Genomic DNA, 21,374 nt, shown 5'->3' on the forward strand with positions numbered 1-21,374 from the left:
CCAAAACTCAAGATTTGTTAACATTAGAAAATCTGTTAATGTAAATTCACCAAATTCACCAGATTAAAGGGAAGAAAATGTGCAATCATCTCAACAAAATAAATGCAGATAAATAATTCCATAAAATGAATATATTTAAATTTTAAAACCAATCAAATAAATATACACATGCACAAAACAATTTATAAATGAAGAGTAAAACAGGCTTTTCCTTAACATAATAAAGATTATCTGCACAAGTCCCACACCAGATAAAATCTTTAATGGTGAAATAGTAAAGTCAAGGATAAAATACACTTGACTTTACTATTGCACTGGAAGTTCTTGGCACTTCAATAATATAGACAGAGAAACAAATGTAAATGATTGAAAAGGAAGAAGCTATCATTTTTCTCAGATGATATAACTATCTTCACAGGAAACCCAAAAGAGCTACAAATAGATTGTTAGAATTAATGTGGCAATTTAACTAGGTTGTTGAATATAACATCAACATACAAAATTAAACTCCATTTCTATATGCCAGCTTCAAAGTATTAGAAAATATTTTAAAAACTACCGCACACATTATAATAGATACCTGCTCAGCTCCTATTCTTTGGGAACTCTCTTAGCACCCACAGAGATGGGGCATCCACCAACACGTTCATGACGTGTGACCCCACTCCCTAACCAGAAATGGCTGAGTTGGGAAGGACTCTGACTCAACTGAGATGGGGATTCAGCATTTGATCTGAGAAACACCATCTCAGAGTGTGGCTGGAAAAGAGATGCTATGAATTCCATAGCAATAGACAGTCTCAAATGCAGAGAAGATCAAGGAGAATGAGAAGACACCAAGAGATGCAAAGGCTGAGACTATGGGTCCCAAGAAATGGAGAGACCCCCCTAGCACAGATTCGGGAACTCCAGACCCCTTCCCTGTCCCTGATTCTCATGAGACCTAAATTCCAGAACTTCTCTCTCCCTCTCTCTCTCTCCATTTCTCGCTCTCTCTCTGCCCTTCCTCCTTAAGACTGATTCTTCATTCTTGCTGGAGAAAGTTTATAATTGACCTTTTTTACCTGCATCCAAAATAATCTTAACTAAGAAGGTCACACATTGAGAAGTCAACTTGTAAAACTTCATCTCCCCACCACCAACCTTCATGTTTCTTGCTGGGATATGGGGTGAATCATTCTGGAGAGTTATGAACTGTCTCAAGGGAGAGTAAACTGAGAAAGTTAAACAACATACAGTGGATTCAAAATTTGGCAAATTGGCCCAAGATCTATGCCAGTTCTGTCCATTATTCTCTCATATGTCTGGCTGCTATCCATTCCTTATGAAATTTATAATCTCCTTGTTTATGCCCTTAAAAATTTTGGGCTGAGACCCTCAAAGGAATGTTGCCAAATAAAATGGATTATCCCTGGGTCATTTTAGCAATCTCTCTTTTCCTTATCAGTGATGAGCGTCAGTTTTACTGCTGGCTACTTTCCCCCTCTAATTTGCCTGACAAGATAGGACCTACTAACCTAGGACACTCACAAAGATGACATATGGGCTTTCTCACTGGGGAGCGATTTTTTCCAGTAACCACAGATTAACATCAAAAGACAGAGGCTTGTTTAAAAGCCATGGACTTATGTTAAATGAGGGTTAAGTGTAGAACATTCATTAACACGGAACCCAGAGGGCCAGGGAAGAAAGTTATCACCTGCCAAAAAAAGGGGGCAAAGTTCTGAATTAGGGATAATAGCCTTCATTTGGAAGGACTGCAGAACCTTTGCCTCTGCCTTTTAGTAGATTAGAGAAATAACATCTTACTTCTGGCCTTGTTTGTCCTTCCATGGGAAAATAACTCCTACTCACAGAACTATTGGAGGATTAAAGGTGACAACATCTATACATGTCCCTAGTGCTTCCTCATAGCAGGGACTCAGAGAATGTCAAGGAGTCAAAAATGATTTTTTTTTTTTTTTTTTTTTTTTTTTTTTTTTTTCAAAAAATAAGAGCTGATTCCTCTAATCTTGGAGCAAGGTTCTTTCAAAGTTGAATCATTTATAATCACAAGGTGATTTTTATTGTGCTGTCTTTGCAAATCCCTACAGCCAAATAGGTTAGGGTCAGCAGAATGCTCAGAAAGTGACAGCAGAGGAGAGGAGAAGCCTAGGCTTTAATCCAAAGCCCCAGAACTTTGGGATTTTTCTTGAAGGGTCTCGACCCTTCCAGAGAAACATATCTCTGACCAATAAAATAAAAAGAAAGGGAGTTGGTCAGAAACCAGTTGATGCCCTGGAAAAATGAGAAAAATGAGACTCTTGAGCAAAGAGTCTGGCTGATAAAGTTGTCTTAGTAACCACTGAGAAGGCCCTTCTACTAGAGGGCCATATTGACACTTGGACTCCAGACAGATCCTTCTTGGGAAGTTTGCCAGATCCAGCCTTGGACTCTCTGAGTACGGACAGTGTCTAAACTCTTTCCACCTACCCACAAGTCATTTGGCATTATGGTGAAGCTCAGCTCAGCCCTGTCCTGCCCACAAACGCAATCCCAGCCAGCTGGACTCAGCTATCCATGACCCAAGCACTAGACAGAATTTTTCATGGTTCTGCATCTTAAGAAACTGTATAGGAAGCAAAAGGGCCTCTGCCACATCAGATCTAAGTCAGGGTGACCTACTGGTCTGCAGTGAAATGTACATGTCTCGGGGTTTGCTGTGAGAAGCTAAGTATTTAAACAAATATCATCTCTGTTATTCCAGGGAACAGTAAGTCTGCAGCATCCATGTTGGAGGGGAGATCCTCGAGTGACTGTCTCTGCTCGCACCAGCCTGCTGCCTGCCTGGTGCCCACATTGCCTGGAGGACTGTTGCAGATTAGCTTCGAGTCCCACCTAGGGCTGGGCAGGAGCCCACTGTGCTCCTGCATTTTTTAGTCTGTTTTTTGTTTGTTTGTTTGGCTGGGTTTTTTTGTTTTATTTGTTTGTTTGTTTTTTCCAGATGGAGTCCCACTCAGTCACGCAGGCTGGAGTACAGTGGCACGATCTCAGCTCACCGCAACCTCTGCCTCCTGGGTTCAAGCAATTCTCCTGCCTCAGCTTCCCGAGAAGCTGGGACTACAGGTGCACGCCGCCACACTCAACTAATTTTTGTATTTTTAGTAGAGACAGGGTTTTACCATGTTGGCCAGAATGGTCTTGATCTCCTGACCTCATGATCTGCCTGCCTAGGCCTCCCAGAGTGCGGGGATTACAGGCATGAGCCACCACGCCCGGCCTCAATCTGGTCTTTTTTTTTTTTTTTCATAGTTCTTCTGGATCTACCTTGGTCTTTGGCTCCTGAGTGCTCTTAGCTGTCTGCATTCACTATCCCTGTGCCCTTCTTCTACAGCCCACAGAAACCAGGAGACACATGGAACAAGCAGGAACAGAGGCCACGGGCTCCTGCATTTGTGGAGTAAGGGCTTGAGCTCCAGCATGCAGGCTTTGCAACATCTCTTTGGGATTCCCAGAGATCTGATTTGTTTATTTCAGGCCTTGGCTCTGTTCCAAGGGTTGGTTGATGCCAGATAAATGAGGTGGTGTTGAATCTCCCTGAGGAGTTAGTCCTGGGACAAAGTCTACTGAATAAGCAGGGGGCTCTGCCTCACATCACTTTCTGAAAAAATTTACAAACACTTGCAATTGTTTCAGTGTTCCCTTATGCAATCATTAAATATAATCACTCAGTCACTGCCCGGCTGGATTACATCTCCAAGCAGCAAAGAGCAGCTCTGCATCTAATGTGAAAGGAAGGATCAGCACGTGTTTGCTGATAACCTTATCGTTGTGCTAGGTTGCAAAGCTTTTTTGAGACTTCACTGCACTCCAATTTTGTAGATACTTTTTTTCACTCTGCTTTGCCTGTTTCTGTTCTTCTTCATGAAATTCTGGAACACACTGAGGAGAAACAGGGCAGCTGGGGGCAGATAAGAGAAGGCCCTCCACTGATGTGGGGAGACATAAAGTCCTGCTGTGGAGACTGGCCCTGAGGGCATGGTGACACAAGAGTGGCATCTTCTGGTGTTAGTTTCAAAGGAACCAAGATGGAGGGCACAGGCCCCGGCCATGGGCATCTGGGTTCAGGTAACACAAGGTCCAGGAGACACTGCAGGAGGTCCTTGTGAAGAGTGTGGCTCTGCAGGGCCAAGGCCATCAGCTGAGCTCCAGCTCTCCCCAGTGGAGGGCTGGTAGACACCCTGTGGTGTGTTTAGGTCCCAGGCCTGTAGACCCCCATGCTTTGGTGTCAGCAGTGGCTGAGAAGGTGGCTTTCCTCCATGGTCCAAAGCCACACCCCGAGGAACCCCAACCAAGCAGCTCCCATGTGTGTCTAACGGGTCCTGGTGGCAGAGGGGGAGAAGAGAAGGGTAGAGAGTTGAGATCTTTCAGTGTGATCTGTTACTACATTCAGCAAAAGGCAAGGAAAGGAGAATCAAGCTTTATTGAATATCTACCAAGTTCTGGGCCTTAAGAGAGAAGGAAACTGAGGCTCCCAGTGGTAAAGTCCAAGGTCACAGAGCCCTGACCATGAGATTCCAACCACACCAAAGCCAGCAGCTCCCTTTCCATGACAAGGAACCTCTTGTCTCTCAGAATGCCCCCTCTCCATTGTAAGGCAGAAATGTAAGATCCAGGGCTGCTTCCCCTATTACTCTCTCAGAAGAGTTTAGAAATTCAATCTAGGTTTGCTTGAATATGGAGAAAGAGGCAATGTGAAGGCAGAACTAAATATCAACAGTCTGAAGAACTTGTTTGACCCCACCCAATCCTTAAAGCAAGAAGGTGGGAATCGAAGCAAAGCTGCCAGGCCTGCCTCACTTGACTAATCAGAGCCAGCAGAGTTCAGCTCTCAGGCAGAATTCCCACATGGGCAGGTGAAGGGTTTTCATCACGTTCAAATGAGGCCAGTTTGATTCTCCCCTTACATACTGAGATTAGAGGCTGAAATGCAGAACATGTGTAAGCACGAAGCACTGGCCACTGGGAATGTCACAGTTGCATGCCAAGAGCAGAGCTCTGCCAACTCCTGTTCCAGCCTCTCCTTGACTCACCAAAGGGGATTGGAGTGAGTAATTTAACCAAATCCCACCTCACTTCTCTTGACTGTACAACAGGGGGAAACAGCAGGAAATGTCAGAAAGACTAATAGGAAAAGAAGGGTCTGGTCTTGGTGGCTGACTTTCACCACCATGGGAAGGTCCACTCCAACTAATGCTAACCACTGGGCAGCTCAGCAAGACATGTCTATGGACACTGAGTCTTGGGAAGTGAGAACCTACCCAAATTCACATAGTTGGAAAGTTACAAGTTAGATCCAAACTGTGCTCATCCTATTAAGGAGAACTCTGCTATTTTCTGAAGCAGAGAGGGCAGAAGCCAGCACAGGTCAATTTGCATATGGCAGAGTAGTCTCTGACTTCTATTCCATGCCCTCTATTAACATATACTAACATTTATTGCATATGGTAGAGTGGTTTAGAGCATGAGCTCTGGACATAGTCTCTGGGTTCAAGACATGGCTCTCAATTTCATATTGAGTGGGCAAAAGCTGAAACCATTCCCCTTGAGAACCAGAACAAGACAAGGATGCCACTCTCACCACTCATATTCAACATAGAACTGGAAATCCTAGCCAGAGCAATCAAATGAGAGAAATAAATAGAAGGCATCCAAATAGAAAGGGCAGAAGTCAAATTATCTCTGCAGATGACATAATTCTAGATGTATAAAACCTTATAGTTTTTACCCAAAAGTTCTTAGAGCTGATAAACAACTTGAGCAAAGTTTCAGGATAGAAAATTGATGTACAAAAATCGGTAGCATTTATACACCAGCAATGTCCAAATTGAGAGCCAAATCAGAAAGGCAATCCCATTCACAATTGCCACAAAAAGTAAAATAAAATACTTCGGAATACAAAAAATAAAACACTTAGGAATACAGATAACCAGGAAGGTGAAAGATCTCTACAGTGAAAATTACAAAACACTGCTCAAAGAAATCAGAGATGACACAAACATTTGGAAAAACATTCCATGTTCATGGATTGAAAGAATCGATATTGTTAAAATGGCCATACTGCCCAAAGCAATTTACAGATTCAATGCTATTCCTATCAAACTACCAATGACATTCTTCACAGAATTAGAAACTATTTTAAAATTCATACAGAACCAAAAAGAGCCTGAATAGCTAAAGCAATCCTGAGCAAAATGAACAAAGTGGAAGATATCACATTATTTAATTTCAAATGATACTACAAGGCTACAGTAACCAAAGCAGCATGATACTGGTACAAGAACAGACACATAGACCAATGGAACAGAATAGAGAGCCCAGAAATAAGGCCACACACTTATGATCACCTGATCTTTGACAAAGATGACAAAAACAAGCAATGGGGAAGACTCTCTATTCAACCAGTGGTCCTGGAATAACTGGCTAGCCACATGCAGAAGATTGGAACTGGAACCGTTCCTTACACCATATACAAAAATTAACTCAAGATGGATTAAATATTTAAATATACAACCTAAAACTATAAAAACCCTGGAAGATGACCTGGGAAATACCATTCCAGACATAGGCCCTAGCACAGATTTCATGACAAACATGCCAAAGAAATTGAAAAAAAAAAAAAAATTGACAAATGAGACCTAATTAAATGAAAGGGCATTTGCACAGCAAAAGAAACTATCAACAGAATGAACAGACAATCTACAGAATGTGAGAAAATATTCGCCAACTACGCATCCAACAAAGGTCTAATACCCAAAAGGAACTTAAACAATTAACAAGAAAGAAACAAACAATTCTATTAAAAAGTGGGCAAAGGACATGAACAAGACACTTGTCAAAGAAGACATTCATGCAGCTAACAAGCATATGAAAAAATGCTCAACATCACTAATCATTAGAGAAATGCAAATTAAAATTACAATGAGATACCATCTCACACAAGTCAGAATGGCTATTACTAAAAAGTAAAAAAGTAACAGATATTGGCAAGGTTGCAGAGAAAAGGGAACACTTATATACTGCTGGTGGGAATGTAAATTGGCTCAGCCACTGTGAAAAGCACTTTAGTAATTTATCAAAGAACTTAAAACAGAATTACCATTTGACCTAGAAATCTCATTATTGAGTATATGCCAAAATAAATATAAATCATTCTACCATAAAGACACATGCACACATATGCTCATGGCAGCACTATTTACAATAGCAAAGACATAAAATCAACCTACATACCCATCAGTAATAGACTGGATAAAGAAAATGCGGTACATATATGCCATGCAATTCTACACAGCCATAAAAAGGAACGAGATCATGCCCTTTGCAGCAACAAGGTTGGAGCTGGAGGCCATTATCCTAAGTGAACTAACACAGAAACAGAAAACCAAATACCACATGTTCTCACTTATAAGTGGGAGCTAAACACTGAGTACACATAGACACACATAGGGGAACAACAGACACTGGGGCCTTCTTGAGGATGGAGGGTAGGAGGAGAGTGAGGATCAAAAAACTACCTATTGAGTACTATGCTTATTACCTGGGTGATGAAATTAGCTGTACACCAAACCCCCATAACATACAATTAACCTATATGACAAACCTGCAAATGTACCCCTGAACCTAGAAAAGAAGTTTAAAAAGTTAAAAAATAAAATTATAAATTATATGTAATATATTTATATACACATATATAAATTATAAATTCTCTTAAGGCAGTAAACTGGGGCAGTCACAGGTTCATCTGACTTATTTCCTTCATCTCAAAGATCACTGTCCTTCAATGCCTGATATCTAGTGTCTTGCAAACTGTTTAGCCTAAACATATAGTCCATTTTTTTATTGTTTCTGTCAAGAGGGTTACTGCATCTTGATCAGAAGTCTCCTAATGCTGAAACCTCAGGGCCTCCTCTCAATTCCATACAGCGTACAGTGCCCCCTCACATTACCTGGCTTCCTAGGAACATCTACCTAGTACACTGTTCTGTACAAAAAGAGAACTTAGCGATACTCAGCAATGATTCTTAACCAGCAATCACTGAGGCTTCGAAGTGCTTGCATGAAAATAAATTATGGAAATTTGAACCAGTACTGCCTATTTAATGATCATATTGTGAACAAGTATTCCTTTTTGTGTAAAATCTCATTTATCCCAGGTTTTATGCACAAAAAGAAACAGATTATACCACAAAGGTTAAGATAGTTAGAAAAATTATAACTCAGAAACAAAGGAGTAAAAGACTAAAATAAGATTTAATTCCAAAGTTTCCCCTCTATTTGTACTCTGCATGTATCTACCTCACTGCTAAGAATGTTCTTTAAGTAACAGAATATTACTCTTGCAACATTCAGCCCACTGCCCAAAGAAAGCACAAATTGCCAAGGCTCCTGTAGAAATAGCCAGTTTAAGACTGTCTCGTGATTTCCTAACACAGAGTGATAATGTTATTAAACTGACCACCAAGTGTTATGGAAACATCAATTTGTGGAAAGAATCCTAGAATGCAAAGGTTTGAAACCACAGAGCAGTTCAAGAGCAACAGTGCTGGGATCATGAGTTCTCAGTGAGGCCAAACCTGCGGGGCTGCTGTGTGCACTCATTCTTTCCAGATCCAAGATAAACCAAGCAGTTAGAAAGAACTGATCACTTTCTGTGTCAGTGCTCAGGAGACATTTGAAGCCCTTTGTCTCTTTCCCACTTTCAAATACAAAATCTTAAGTCTCAAGGGCCGAATTAATAACATTCCAGTGAAAACTAAGTTATCATATTTTGGTCTCAACAGAAGCCAGATTTTGGTTTCTAGCAGGGCCAGAAAATGTATGTCCTGGAAACTCTAGCTTCTTTTGATCACCACAGACACACTCTCATGACCTGCAGCTCTCAACTATATATAGCAAGACCCTTTCTGTTTGATCAGTGAGTCTGGGCTGTGTTTTACAAACAGTAGGCTACAACACACGAGCAGGTCATGAAATCAGTTTACTTTATCATGACTTGCTTTTTAAAGAATGACACAAAATAAGAAAATATGAGAGCGCCTCACAGTAGTAAGGCAGTACTGTTTCATAAAATTTCTTTTCTCAATTTCATATATGTGTGTTTGTAAATACTAGGTTGTAAAGATTTCTAAGGAAAAGCATACCTTTTACTTTGGGTTAAGGTCAAAAGAATTTGAAAACCACTGGTCTAGAAACTAATTAAGCATTCTGTGTTCAGCTGCTGGTGGGAGTGGACATTGGTTTAACCTATATTGACAATGCCACTCATCATTTAAATCAGGGGTGTCCAATCTTTTGGCTTCCCTGGGCCACACTGGAAGAAGAATTGTCTTGGGCCACACATAAAACACACAAATACTGATAGCTGATGAGATTTTTTAAAAATTCAAAAAGATCTCAAATGTTTTAAGAAAGTTTATAAATTTGCATTGTGCTGCATTCAAAGCAATCCTGGGCTACATGAGGCCTGAGGGCCATGGGATGGACAGGCTTGATTTAAATACTTGATTCCCAAAAAACAATCCCAGGTATGCGCAAAAATAAGTTAGGTACCAAGGTACTAGAATGTTTTCTATTGTGTTGTTTATAATAATGAAACACTTTGACATAAGCTGAGGGATTAACTGAATGCATTACGGTACACCTACAAGATAAATGGTACCAGCTATAAAAATTTTACTTCAAAGTATGGTGGTAGTAAAGATTTGAAGCAATATCCATATCAAGTCTTAGGTGAAGAGGGGAGGTTATAACATTTGAAATACATACACACACACACACACACACACACACACACACACACACACACACTGCCCAGAAAAATTTTACTTCAAAGTACGGTGGTAGTAAAGATTTGAAGCAATATCCATATCAAGTCTTAGGTGAAGAGGGGAGGTTATAACATTTGAAATACACACACACACACACACACACACACACACACACACACTGCCCAGAAAGAATATACTGCAGACAATAAGAATCATCTCTGAGAAGCATAATTTTGGGATAACTTTACTTTTTTGTGCTTTTCTTTATTCTCAAAAATTACTACAATGGATATGCATTATTTTTGTAATTGATAAAAATATTGCAAGAAATGTGATTTCAAATAGACTTTGCTCAGCAAAGAAGCTGCCCTCCAAGGATGATGCTCACAACCGTTAACACTGAAGTTAACAGTTGAGAGGAAAAGGATTTCACAGAGGCCTATGGTTAGAGTAGCAGCAAAAATTAGGTGCAAGATGCACCCCTATCTTGGTAAACTACAATAATTTCTCATGCTCCCCTCTTCTCAAGTCCCCCATCTCCTAAACTAGACACACTGACATAAAAATTTGTCCCCAACAAATAAGCTGTCAAGACGGGTTATGCAGATTTTAGAGCCAATGAATATCATCACTGCTCTGTTTCTGAGTAGTCTATAGGCAAAATCAGTCTTCTTTCTCCCTCCAAAAGTAACAAAATTATGTTTTTTTTTTAAAAAAAAAAAGCGTTCAGGGTAAAAAAATCATAATAAAGCAAGAAAGATCAGCGAGCCAAGTTTTGTGGATTAATTCCAAGTTCTAAGGGTAAGAAAGAAAACAGATGCACAGGGCATTTATTCATTCTTTCTCTCGATCTCTCTTTCTTTCCTTCCTTCCTTCCTTCCTCCCTTCCTTCTTTCTTTCCTTCCTTTCTTCTTTCTCTCTCTCTCTGCCCATCAGCCTATCTGTCCATTTGTCTGTCAGCTGGTCATCACTCAGTCCACAACTACCTTCTGAATATTCCACATAACAGTCAGACTTAGGCTGTAGTGATCAAGGACTAGGTCCCTGCCCTCACTGCCCTCATAGTCTGGCCTCAGTTTACTCATTTGTAAAATGGCAATAAGTGAGACTAGCTGACAAGAAGTGTCCATAAGTGCCAGGCATCATGCTGCAGTGCTGCAGGCTGAGCCTCTGTGCACTCAATCAGCTGCACTATGTGGTGCTGGGCCTGACAGCACCACAGAGCACCTGCTGCAGGCAGCTGTGCAGACAGGGTTAGCCCCTTCTCTAGGTCTGCTTCCTGCTTTTTTCCCTTTATTCCTTTCCTCCCCTGCATCCTCACTGAGACCCAGCCATGCCCATCATGGTGTCCCTCAGTGCACCACAGACTCCCACACCCTTATCCTGTGTTCGGGTTCCCCTGCCTGGCAGGTCCTCCAGCCCCACCTGGAAGGCTCTTGCTCATTCTTTAAGTTGCTCAAGTGGCACTGCTTGGGGACCCTCCACTTTACGCTGAGTACTCTGAGCCCCTGCTGCTGCACAGGGCCTGTCTCATTGTGCTGGGTTCTGCAACCACCTGTCTACCTTGTACAATGGCAAGCAATAGAGACCATGTGGCATCTTTTTTCTCCAAATCCCCAGCCTGGGCACATCAAGGAAACATCAGCTCCTACTTCCTGAGTCCATGTGTTAAGCATTTTATGCTGTTTGTCTCATAGAATTCAACTCCCACAACCTCTACAAGGGAAGGCTTATCTCCATATTATGTATGGAAAAACTGAGGCACGGGGTGGGAATAACTGGCCCAAAGTCACACCCAGGATTACTGGCTTCAAAGACAGTAAATACGTGTTGAAATACTTTTTTTTGAAGCAAGGTCTGCCTAGTACTACAAGCCAAAAAAAAAAAAAAAAGAGAGAGATGGTCTTCAGTATCCTCTCAGTAGCCCCAGACTCAAGTATACACTTCACTCCCAGGGAGTTCCAGCCTGAAAAATATGCAGTGTGTGTGCATATGAACTTAAAACAATTAGAAGATGCTTATTCTTTTCTTTCAACAAATATTTGTGTCTCTACAAATATCCCCATGCTAGGTGTCAGGTGGATTGGGGGTGGGGAGGAGAAGGGAAGGAACAAAGAAATCAGGGCCGTGATATTGTGATCTAATAAGAAATACACATTTTGTTTCATCCCTTGTTCCTGGCACAGAGCTCCTAAAACTTTTGTAATTTCCGGAGGGATGCTAGAAGCATTCTTTGTTCTAAATTTGCTCTTTGATCCTGGTTCCTGACACAGAGCTCCTAAACCTCTTGGAATTTCCTGGGTGTTGGAGCATCTTTTGTTCTAATGAGGCAACTCCTAGTGGGCACCTGGACAGCTTCAGGATGGGGGCTGGTCATCAGAAATGCCAAGCCATGGTTAGAAGTTCAGAGCTTTTATGCCCTCCCTGAAACCCCCGCCATCCTCCAGGAAGGAGAGGAGAGTTAGAGATTGACTTAATAATTGATCACGCCTATGTGAAGAAGCCTCTATAAAAATCCCTAAAATATGTGGTTCAGAGAGCTTCCAAGTTGGTGAACACATCCTTGTATGGGGTGGGGTGGTGCACACCGACTCCAAATGGACAGAAGCTCCCGTGCTCAGAACGTTTCTGGACCCCAGCCGATCTGGCTGTTTATCTGTATCCTTAATTATTTCCAGTAAACATTTAAGTGTGTCCCTGAGTACTGTGAGCTGTTATAGCAAATTATTGAACCTAAGGAGAGGGTCATGGGAATTCCTAAATTATAGACAAATTAGGCAAAACTGTGGGTAGACCAGGAACAGTGTCTCACACCTGTAATTCCAGCATTTTGGGAGGGTGTGTTGGGAGGAGGATGACTTGAGGCCAGGAGTTTGAGACCAGCCTGGGCAACATAGTAAGATCCCCATCTCTACCAAAAATAAACTAGCCAGATATAATGGTATGCACCTGTAGTCCCAGCTACTTGGGAGACTGAGGAGGGGAGACTCCTTGAGCCAAGGAGTTTGACACTACAGTGAGCTGTGATTGTGCCACTGTACTCCAGCTTGGGTGACAGTGAGACCCTGTCTCAATAATAATAAAACCAGTGGGAGTAATCTAGAGAAACACTATCTGTGACTAGCATCCAAAGTTGAGGGAAGATTTATGGAACTGAGGCCTTAATCTGTGGAGTCTGCATGTACTCCAGGTAGCCAGTGTCAGAATGAATTAAATTGTAGAGCAGGGGTCCCCAGTCCCCAGGCCACAGATCATACAAGACTGTGGCCTGTTAGGAACCAGGCCACACAGCAAGAGGTGAGCGGTGGGAGCAAGTATCACCACCTGAGCTCCATCTCCTCTCAGATCAGTGACACCATTAGATTCTCATGGGAGCGTGAACCCTATTGTGAACTGCACATGTGAGGGATCTAGGTTGTGCACTCCTTATGAGAATCTAATGCCTGAAGATCTGAGGTGGAACAGTTTCATCCTGAAACCATCCCCCCTACCTTGCCCCCACCAACCCCCAACACCACCCATGGAAAAGTTGTCTTCCACAAAACCATTCCCTGGTGCCAAAAAGGTTGAAGGCCACTGTTGTAGAGCACCCCATTAGTGTCCACAGAGAATTAGAGAACTGCTTGTATGGAGAAGCCACACATCTGGTGTCGGAAGTATTGTGAGCAGAGGACACAGCATTTGCATTTTAGGGCCCTCTGCCCTAGGTTGCTTAGGAGCTACCAGGTGCAGAGCTCTGTGAGGCAGCGTGCCCAGGGGCCTGGCATTCCAGCATGGACTGTGTCTTCTCTAACAGGGTGAGGCCATTTCTGCACTGCTGGGTGGTCCTAGGCAGCACAGGTGAGCATGACAGGCCAGACCACTGGAGAGCAGGCAAGGGTGATTGTTCTGGGTGGTATTTCCAGGGCTCAGCATTGACCCTGGGGAAATATGGCCTCCCATAATGAGCACTGGAGCCAGGACGGAGAGACGAGGGTTAGGATGACAAGAGGCACACAGGAGGGTCTCTGTGCAGGGAGGCTATAAAGGCCTGGGGGTAAGAGAACCTTGGGCCTATCTGCCCATGAACTGTGAGAAAGGGAAAGAGCCATGGGAGCCCAGAGGACCAGGAGCCTGCAGGGTTCTGAGCGAGCCCTCAGGCTGAGTCACTTGTGAAGGCTACAGTTTCTGAGCTCAGGGCCCCCAGCAATGCCCCAACCCCCCACTATGTGGACTTCAGATTGAACCCCCCACCTGCTGACCTAACCTTCTTACTCTACCCCCGAATCCCTGGGCTGTGTTCCCAGCTACTGCCAGCCTGATGATTGAAGGGACAGCCACCTCCTGGAGATGCAGATGGAAACTAACCCCCTGGCAGGGCCCTCCTTAACTAAGGAGAGTCACATTGAACCATTGGCCCAGCTGCCTTGGAGAACCTCAGTTCCTGGCCAGCTGCACCCTATGCCAGCTATTATTTTATTCTCCATTCCCTTTCTTTTCCATGTGGACCCCACGCAGCATCCCCACAGGAATGAAGCAGACATGCCCCACCTGCCACCATCGTCAGGGACACATCTTCACTCAGCCACCTAAAAGAAATGATCACACTGGCCTTCAGATGGACAAACACCATGGATCACATGGGAGAGTCCCTCAGGCTCTGCCCTCAGCTCTGCCTCTTATGAAGGCTCAGCCTATCTTCACCATTGCCCCTCTGTACAATCTGTTAGCTCCACACGAAGGTAATTGGCTTTCCAGAAATTTATCCTTCGCCTTTTATTTTCTACAGCTGCCCTTGACCCATTTTCTACTGAGGCTAAAACTCTTCATCTTCCACTTCTTGTTCAGAGGTGCTGTTTTTAGGCAAATATTTGATGAAGCTCAGCATTAAATTCAGACCAAAAGCCAACGGGGGCTCCCTTCTCCTATTCTCTTCTGGGGTGTGGTCTGGAGTTCCAGGAGCTGCTGCCTCTGACCCACACTGGAATGAAGCGCATAGCAGGTCCTGCAGTCCCGCCGTGCCACTGCATCACAGGCCCACATGCTGCTTGCCCTGTTCTCAGACACCCAGCTTGGGTTCACTTTGTCACAGGCTCTGGACCCCTGCATGGGTGCGGAGACCTGTAGAGTCCTATAGGGCCTCTGCTCTCACAATTGCACACAAATCCAGTTGCTCTCAGAGCCCCCCTCAACTCCCCCAAATGTCCATATTGGGATTTCTCACACCTTGTGCTTCTCACCGCACAATCCACTCTGAGACTGGGGCTGGGGGCACACCAGGAAGTCTCTGAATGTTCCGCCTGCTGCGTCCTCACCAGGGGTGGGAAACCCTCGAGGTCATTTCCTGTGTTCTCCCCAAGGGATTCAAACATTGGAGCGGAGCTTTGATTGTCTGAACCTTCAGTGGCCCTTTCCCACTCTGTCCATCAAGTTTCGGTGGACTACCTTTGCACCACCAAGTTTCATGACACGTATTGCCTGCCTCCACAGGCCAGCCATTTTACAAACACGAGCTCTGTCAGTCCTGACAGCATCATATGAGAGAGACACACAAGACTACAAGGCTGGTAAGGAAGGAACCTGGAGTCATTGCTAGTTGGGATTTCCATTTGACTCTGAAGCATGTTCTCTGCCTGCCCCACAGTGCTCCCCCAGTGTGTCCCATATCGTAGGGACCCGCAGGGCTGCAGTCCTTGGGGCTCACCATTCCTCCAGTGCACTCGCGGCAGTCCTGTAGGCAGCGGATGTTCTCCCAGGTGCTGTAGGCCTTCAGCCCCGCCACCAGAACCTGCAGCAAGCGACTCCTGACCAGTTCCTTTCCCTGGAAGACATCCTCTTCCAGGAGGGTACCAGCATACCTGCGGGACAAAGCAACCATGAATCTCCACCACAACATTCTCTCCTTTGCTTTCTGTCCAAGTTTACTTTTCTTCCAGTTCATTTACAGGCCTCACCACTCACACTGACATCTGTCTAGGCACCTTTGACCCAGCAAAAAGCAGGCACTATGCTCAACTCTCCTCTTCTTTTGTTCTACACACATAGGATCATGTTCCAAATTATTTTCTTTTAACCAGACACAAAAAAGTTTCACATGCCTCTTGTATTCGTAACTTTTTAATGCCACTTCCATTGGAAATTCTGCACCTTACAACAATACAGTATACCTCAATTCCACTACCCCATCCACTTTGGTACGGTACTGTTGAGATTTTATATATAAAGATATATATATATATATATATATTATATATAAGATATCGACACAGATCTTCTACACGTGTTATAAACCTCATTGCTACTTTTGCTTTAAACAACTTATATTTTTCCCTAATCAACATTATTGAGGAATAACAAAACAACGACACTTTCATTCAAAGTGCACCACTTGAAGAGTTTTGACGATACATACCCAGGAGAACAGTATTGCAATCAAGCTACAGAACAAAATGCCTTCTGCCTTTTTGCAGTCCATTCCTTTCTTTACTCCCACCCTAAGGCAACCACTAATCTGTTCTTTGATACGATAGATGAGATGTATTTTATGTAAATGGAATTGCAGATTATGTGTTGTGTCTTGCTTCTTTCAATCAGCATGCTGTTTTGAAATTCATCCATATTACAATATGTATTTGTAGTTGTTGCTTTTTATTGCTAGTAGTAATCTAGTCTATGTAACACACTCATCAGATTCATTTATGCATTCACTTGTTGATGAACGTTTTGGTTGTTTCCAGTTTGGGACTATTGCAGATAAAACTGTTAAGAAAATTAACGTACAATTCTTAGAGGAAATACATGTCTTCATTTTTCTTGAGTAAATATATTGAAGTAAAATGTCTCAATCATATGGTAGATGCATTCTGAACTTTTTAAGAAACTGCTAAATAATTTTCCAAAGTGGTTATGCAATTTTACATTCTTACCAGCGGTGTATAAAAATTCTACTTGTTCTACATTCCTGCCAAAAATTGGTCTTTACAGTGTTTTAAATGTTAGTCATTCTAGTGTGTATGCAATGGTATCTCCTTATGGTTTGAATTTGCATATCTAAAATGGAAATATAATTTCCAGTTTCATAGGATTGTTGGGAAAACTGAGGCTCAACTGAGGTAAACATACCTCGGTCAAGGTCCCACATGCATGAGGGCAGAGCTAGAATTTAAACCCAGGACTCTCTATTCCTAAATAGCGTTCCTGTCAGTGCCCTAAGCAAGTTTGTGGCATTTTTTTTTTTTTTTTGAGACAGAGTCTTACTGTGTCACCAGGTGCCAGGCTGGAGTGCAGTGGCACGATCTCGGCTCACTGCAACCTCTGCCTCCCAGGATCAAGCAATTCTCCTGCCTCAACCTCCCAAGTAGCTGGGACTACAGGTACACACCACCACACCCAGCTAATTTTTTGTATTTTTTAGTAGAGACAGGGTGTCACCATGCTGGCCAAGATGGTCTCAATCTCTTGACCTCGTGATCCACCTGCCTCAGCCTCCCAAAGTGCTGGGATTACAGGCGTGAGTTGTGGCATTTTTATTTATGCTATAGTATCATCACCCATGCTCCGGACTGTGACTATAATACAATGACTCTCAGAGAATCTCAGAAATGGGCATTTTTAAAAATGTATACATAATTCCCCACTAATCTCTCCAGTCTCACACACACCTATCTCTCCCCATTCCCCAGGGATGGAAATAGGTGGGAAATAAGAAATAAATAGTCTTTAAGAAAAGGATTGTGAGAAACCGCAGACAAGCTTCCAACTGCCAGGTGGAGAGGTGTACCACTGGCTCTTGCTCTTTGTTGTAACCTTATATTTGTTTAACAAAGGAGTCTGGGAAGTCTTCCATGTTCAGTGTGTTTTAGAGTACAGGAGGAGCATGTCTTAGGAAATTCTGATATAAGAAACCCATGGTGGCCCAAAAGAAAAATTAGGAAATAGAAATTCTTGAGGCAAAATTATTTCTCATTTCTAAACATGTTTATTTAATAGGTGATGTCTCAAGAAATGAAAGGTATTTGTTTATGGGTTGCATCCACTCAAAGAACAGGTTAAACAAAGTATTAGAACTGTATTAGTCTGTTTTTGCACACTGATAAAGACATACCTGAGACTGGGTAATTTATAAAGCAAGAAGTTTAATGGACTCACAGTTTCACATAGCTGGGTTGGACTCAAAATCATGGTGGAAGGCAAAAGGTACGTTTTACATGGTAGCAGGCAAGAGAGAATGAAACCCAAGTGAAAGGGGAAACCCCTTATAAAACAATCAGATCTCATGGGGGTGGTCTTTTCTCTATACTGTTCTTGTGGTAGTGAATAAGTCTCATTACCACAAGAACAGTACAGTGAAAAGCAACCCCATGATTCAATTAGACCCCACTGATGAGATTTGGGTGTGTACACAGCCAAACTGTATCATTCCACTCTTGGCCCCTCCCAAGTCTCATGTTCTCATATTTAAAAACTAATCATGCCTTCCCCACAGTCCCCCAAAGTCTTAAGTCATTTCAGCATTAACTCAAAAGCTCACAGTCCAAAGTCTCATCTCAGACAAAGCAAGTCAAAGCAAGTCCCTTCTGACTATGAGCCTGTAAAATCAAAAGCAAGTTAGTTACTTCCTAGATACAATGGGGGTACAGGCATTGGGTAAATATAGCTGTTCCAAATGGGAGAAATTGGCTAAAACAAAGAGGCTACAGGTCCCATGCAAGCTCAAAATCCAGTGGGGCAGTCAAATCTCAAAGCTCCAAAATGGTCTCCTTTGACTCCGTGTCTCACATCCAGGTCACACTGATGCAAGAGGTGGGTTCCCATGGTCTTTGGTAGCTCCACCCCTCTGGCTTTGTAGGGTACAGCCCCCACTCCCAGCTGCTTTCACAGGCTGGCAGTGAGTATGGCTTTTCCAGGTACATGGTGCAAGCTGTCAGTGGATCTACCATTATGGGGTCTAGAGGATGGTGGTCATCTTCTCAAAGCTCCACTAGGCAGTAACCCAGTGGGGACTCTGTGTAGGGGCTTCAACCCCACATTTCCCTTTCACACTACCCTAGCAAAGGTTCTCCATGAGGGCCCTGCCCCTACAGCAAACTTATGCCTGGACATCCAGACATTTCCATACATCTTCTGAAATCTAGGCAGAGGTTCCCAAACCTCAATTCTTGAGTTCTGTGCATCTGCAGGTTCACCACCACATGGAAGCAGCCAAGGCTTAGGGCTTACACTCTTTGAAGCCATGCCTCCAGATATACCTTGGCCCTTTTTAGCCATGGCTAGATCAGCTGGGATGCAGGGCACAAAGTCCATAGGCTGCACACAGCAGGAGGACCCTGAGCCTGGCCCATGAAACCATTTTTTTCCCAGCTTGTGATGGGAGGGGCTGGTGCAAAGGTCTCTGACATGCTCTGGAAACATTTTCCCCATTGTCTTGGGGATAAGCATTTCGTTCCTCATTACTTATGAAATTTCTGCAGCAGGCTTGAATTTCTCCTCAGAAAATGGGTTTTTCTTTTCTATTGCATCTTCAGGCTGTAAATTTTCTGAACAATTGTACTGTTTACCTTTTAAAAAGAGTGCCCTTAACAGCACCCAAATCACATCCTGAATGCTTTGCTGCTTAGAAATTTCTTCTGCTAGATACCCTAAATCATCTCCCTCAAGTTCAAAGTTCTACAAACCTTTAGGGCAGGGGCAAAATGCCACCAGTCTCTTTGCTAAAACATAGAAAGAGTCACCTTTATTTTAGTTCCCAATAAGGTCCTCATCTCCATCTGAGTCCACCTCAGCCTGGATTTCATTGTCTCTATCATTATTAGCATTTTTGTCAAAGCTTTTTAAGAAGTCTCTAGAAGTTCCAAACTTTCCCCCATTTTCCTTTCTTCTTCTAAGCTTTTCAAACTGTTCTACCCTCTGCCTGTTACCCAGTTCCATAGTCACTGGATGTGTTTACAGCAGTGCAACATTCTAGTGGTACCAATTTACTCTACTAGTCAATTTTCATGCCACTGATAAAGACATACCCAAGACTAGGTAATTTATAAAGGAAAACAGGTTTAATGGACTCACAGTTCCATGTGGCTGGGGAGGCCTCACAATCATGGTGGGAGGTGAAAAGCATATCTTACATGGTGGCAGGTAACGAGAAAATGGAAGACAAGTGAAAGGGGTTTCCCCTTATAAAACCATCAGATCTTGTGAGATTTATTCACTACCATAGTATGGGGAAAACTGCCCCCATGATTCAATCATATCCCACTGGATCACTCCCACAACACATGGGAATTATGGGAGCTACAGTTCAAGATGAGATTTGGGTTGGGGACACAGCCAAACAATATCAAGAACCCACCATCATGGTAAGATTCATGAGAAATACCACAATATATCTAAAACCATAAAGTCAATGAGATGGCAGGGTTCTATTTATCAAAGTTTATTTTGCATAAAAAGACCAAACATGACTTTTTGTCAATAAGCTATTAGAATCATATTTTTTAAAAAATCTAGTGCACAAATTGCAGTATCCATTTGATGAGTAATGTCTCAGGTGCTTAACTATCCTGAACTTCATTTTTTGACAAAGAGAAGACTTGGTGTGTTTCTGCAAATTGTGAAGGGTTATTACACTCATTCATTTATTCGATAAATATTCATAAAGTCTAACTTTGTGCAAGGCACCATTACAGGTGCTATTTAAACATCAATCAAAAAACAAAGAGAGAAAAATCTCTGTCCTGCTGATTTGTCTTGAGACATTAAATGAGTTACTACACATGAAATATTAGGACAGTGCTGGTTAATGGTAAGTACTTTAATATGTGTTAACTATTTTCTTAATTTTACCCTTACAGGTATTGGGTAAATGGAGATTTCCCAAAAGAAAAAGTGAATCCAGTTGAAAGGCAGCAGCACAGATAGTGCTGTGGCCCCTCCTTGCCTGGGATCCATCCTGGACTACTTGAGCTGCCCATTTGGCCTGGAATAAAGAGGAGAGGCAGACCCTAAAATACTCACTTTGGCAGGAGCACTGCAAATATCGATTTTTTTAAATTGTTAGTCATTTTATAAGCTAGGAAATTCATCCCTGTAGCAAATCCCACTAGATTATTACAAAGGGAGATATTAGCTCCCAGCTTCCTTGGCCAGTTACCTGATGGACCCTTCAGAAATCTATGTTTCAAAGACAATCAAATGATTTAAAAGCAAAATTTCAACCAACCCCACAGCTAAGTGTGATATAGTTACACAAGGCAATTTCATTCAATCAGGTGAAGCAACCTATGCAGAGAGCCAGATTTCACTAGGTGTGATGATACCAAATTATGGATCCACAACTTCTGTGCTCACAGAATTTACAATCACAAACCAAAAGTTACAATGCAATGACAAGAGGGCCCCAGGCTCCTGCTCCAGCAAACTTACATAGGGGCTCCTTATTCCACAAGGGGCTCTGTGAGAGTGTCTTAGACAAGTGGGCAACCTGAACTGGGTCTCAAAAGATAAGTATTAACTTATCAGATAAGGGAAGCAAGAGTGTGAGGGGAGAAGAGGTCTTTAAGAAAGGCCACAGCAGGAGCACGGGATGGGTGT

General features: G+C 42.8%; 1 protein-coding gene across 1 annotated transcript in view; it reads right to left on the bottom strand.

Moving 5' to 3' along the window:
* ACOXL (acyl-CoA oxidase like) overlaps window positions 1–21,374 on the bottom strand; it is a 208,185-nt gene that overhangs the window by 167,860 nt on the left and 18,951 nt on the right. The window contains 1 exon segment of the mRNA XM_064371646.1: window positions 15,493–15,646. Coding sequence (XP_064227716.1) covers window positions 15,493–15,646 — 154 coding nt within the window.

The sequence above is a fragment of the Aotus nancymaae genome, unplaced genomic scaffold, assembly GCF_030222135.1.
Source record: "Aotus nancymaae isolate 86718 unplaced genomic scaffold, 86718_ANA_hifiasm-v0.15.2.pri h1tg000155l, whole genome shotgun sequence".
In the NCBI taxonomy this organism is placed as follows: domain Eukaryota; kingdom Metazoa; phylum Chordata; class Mammalia; order Primates; family Aotidae; genus Aotus; species Aotus nancymaae.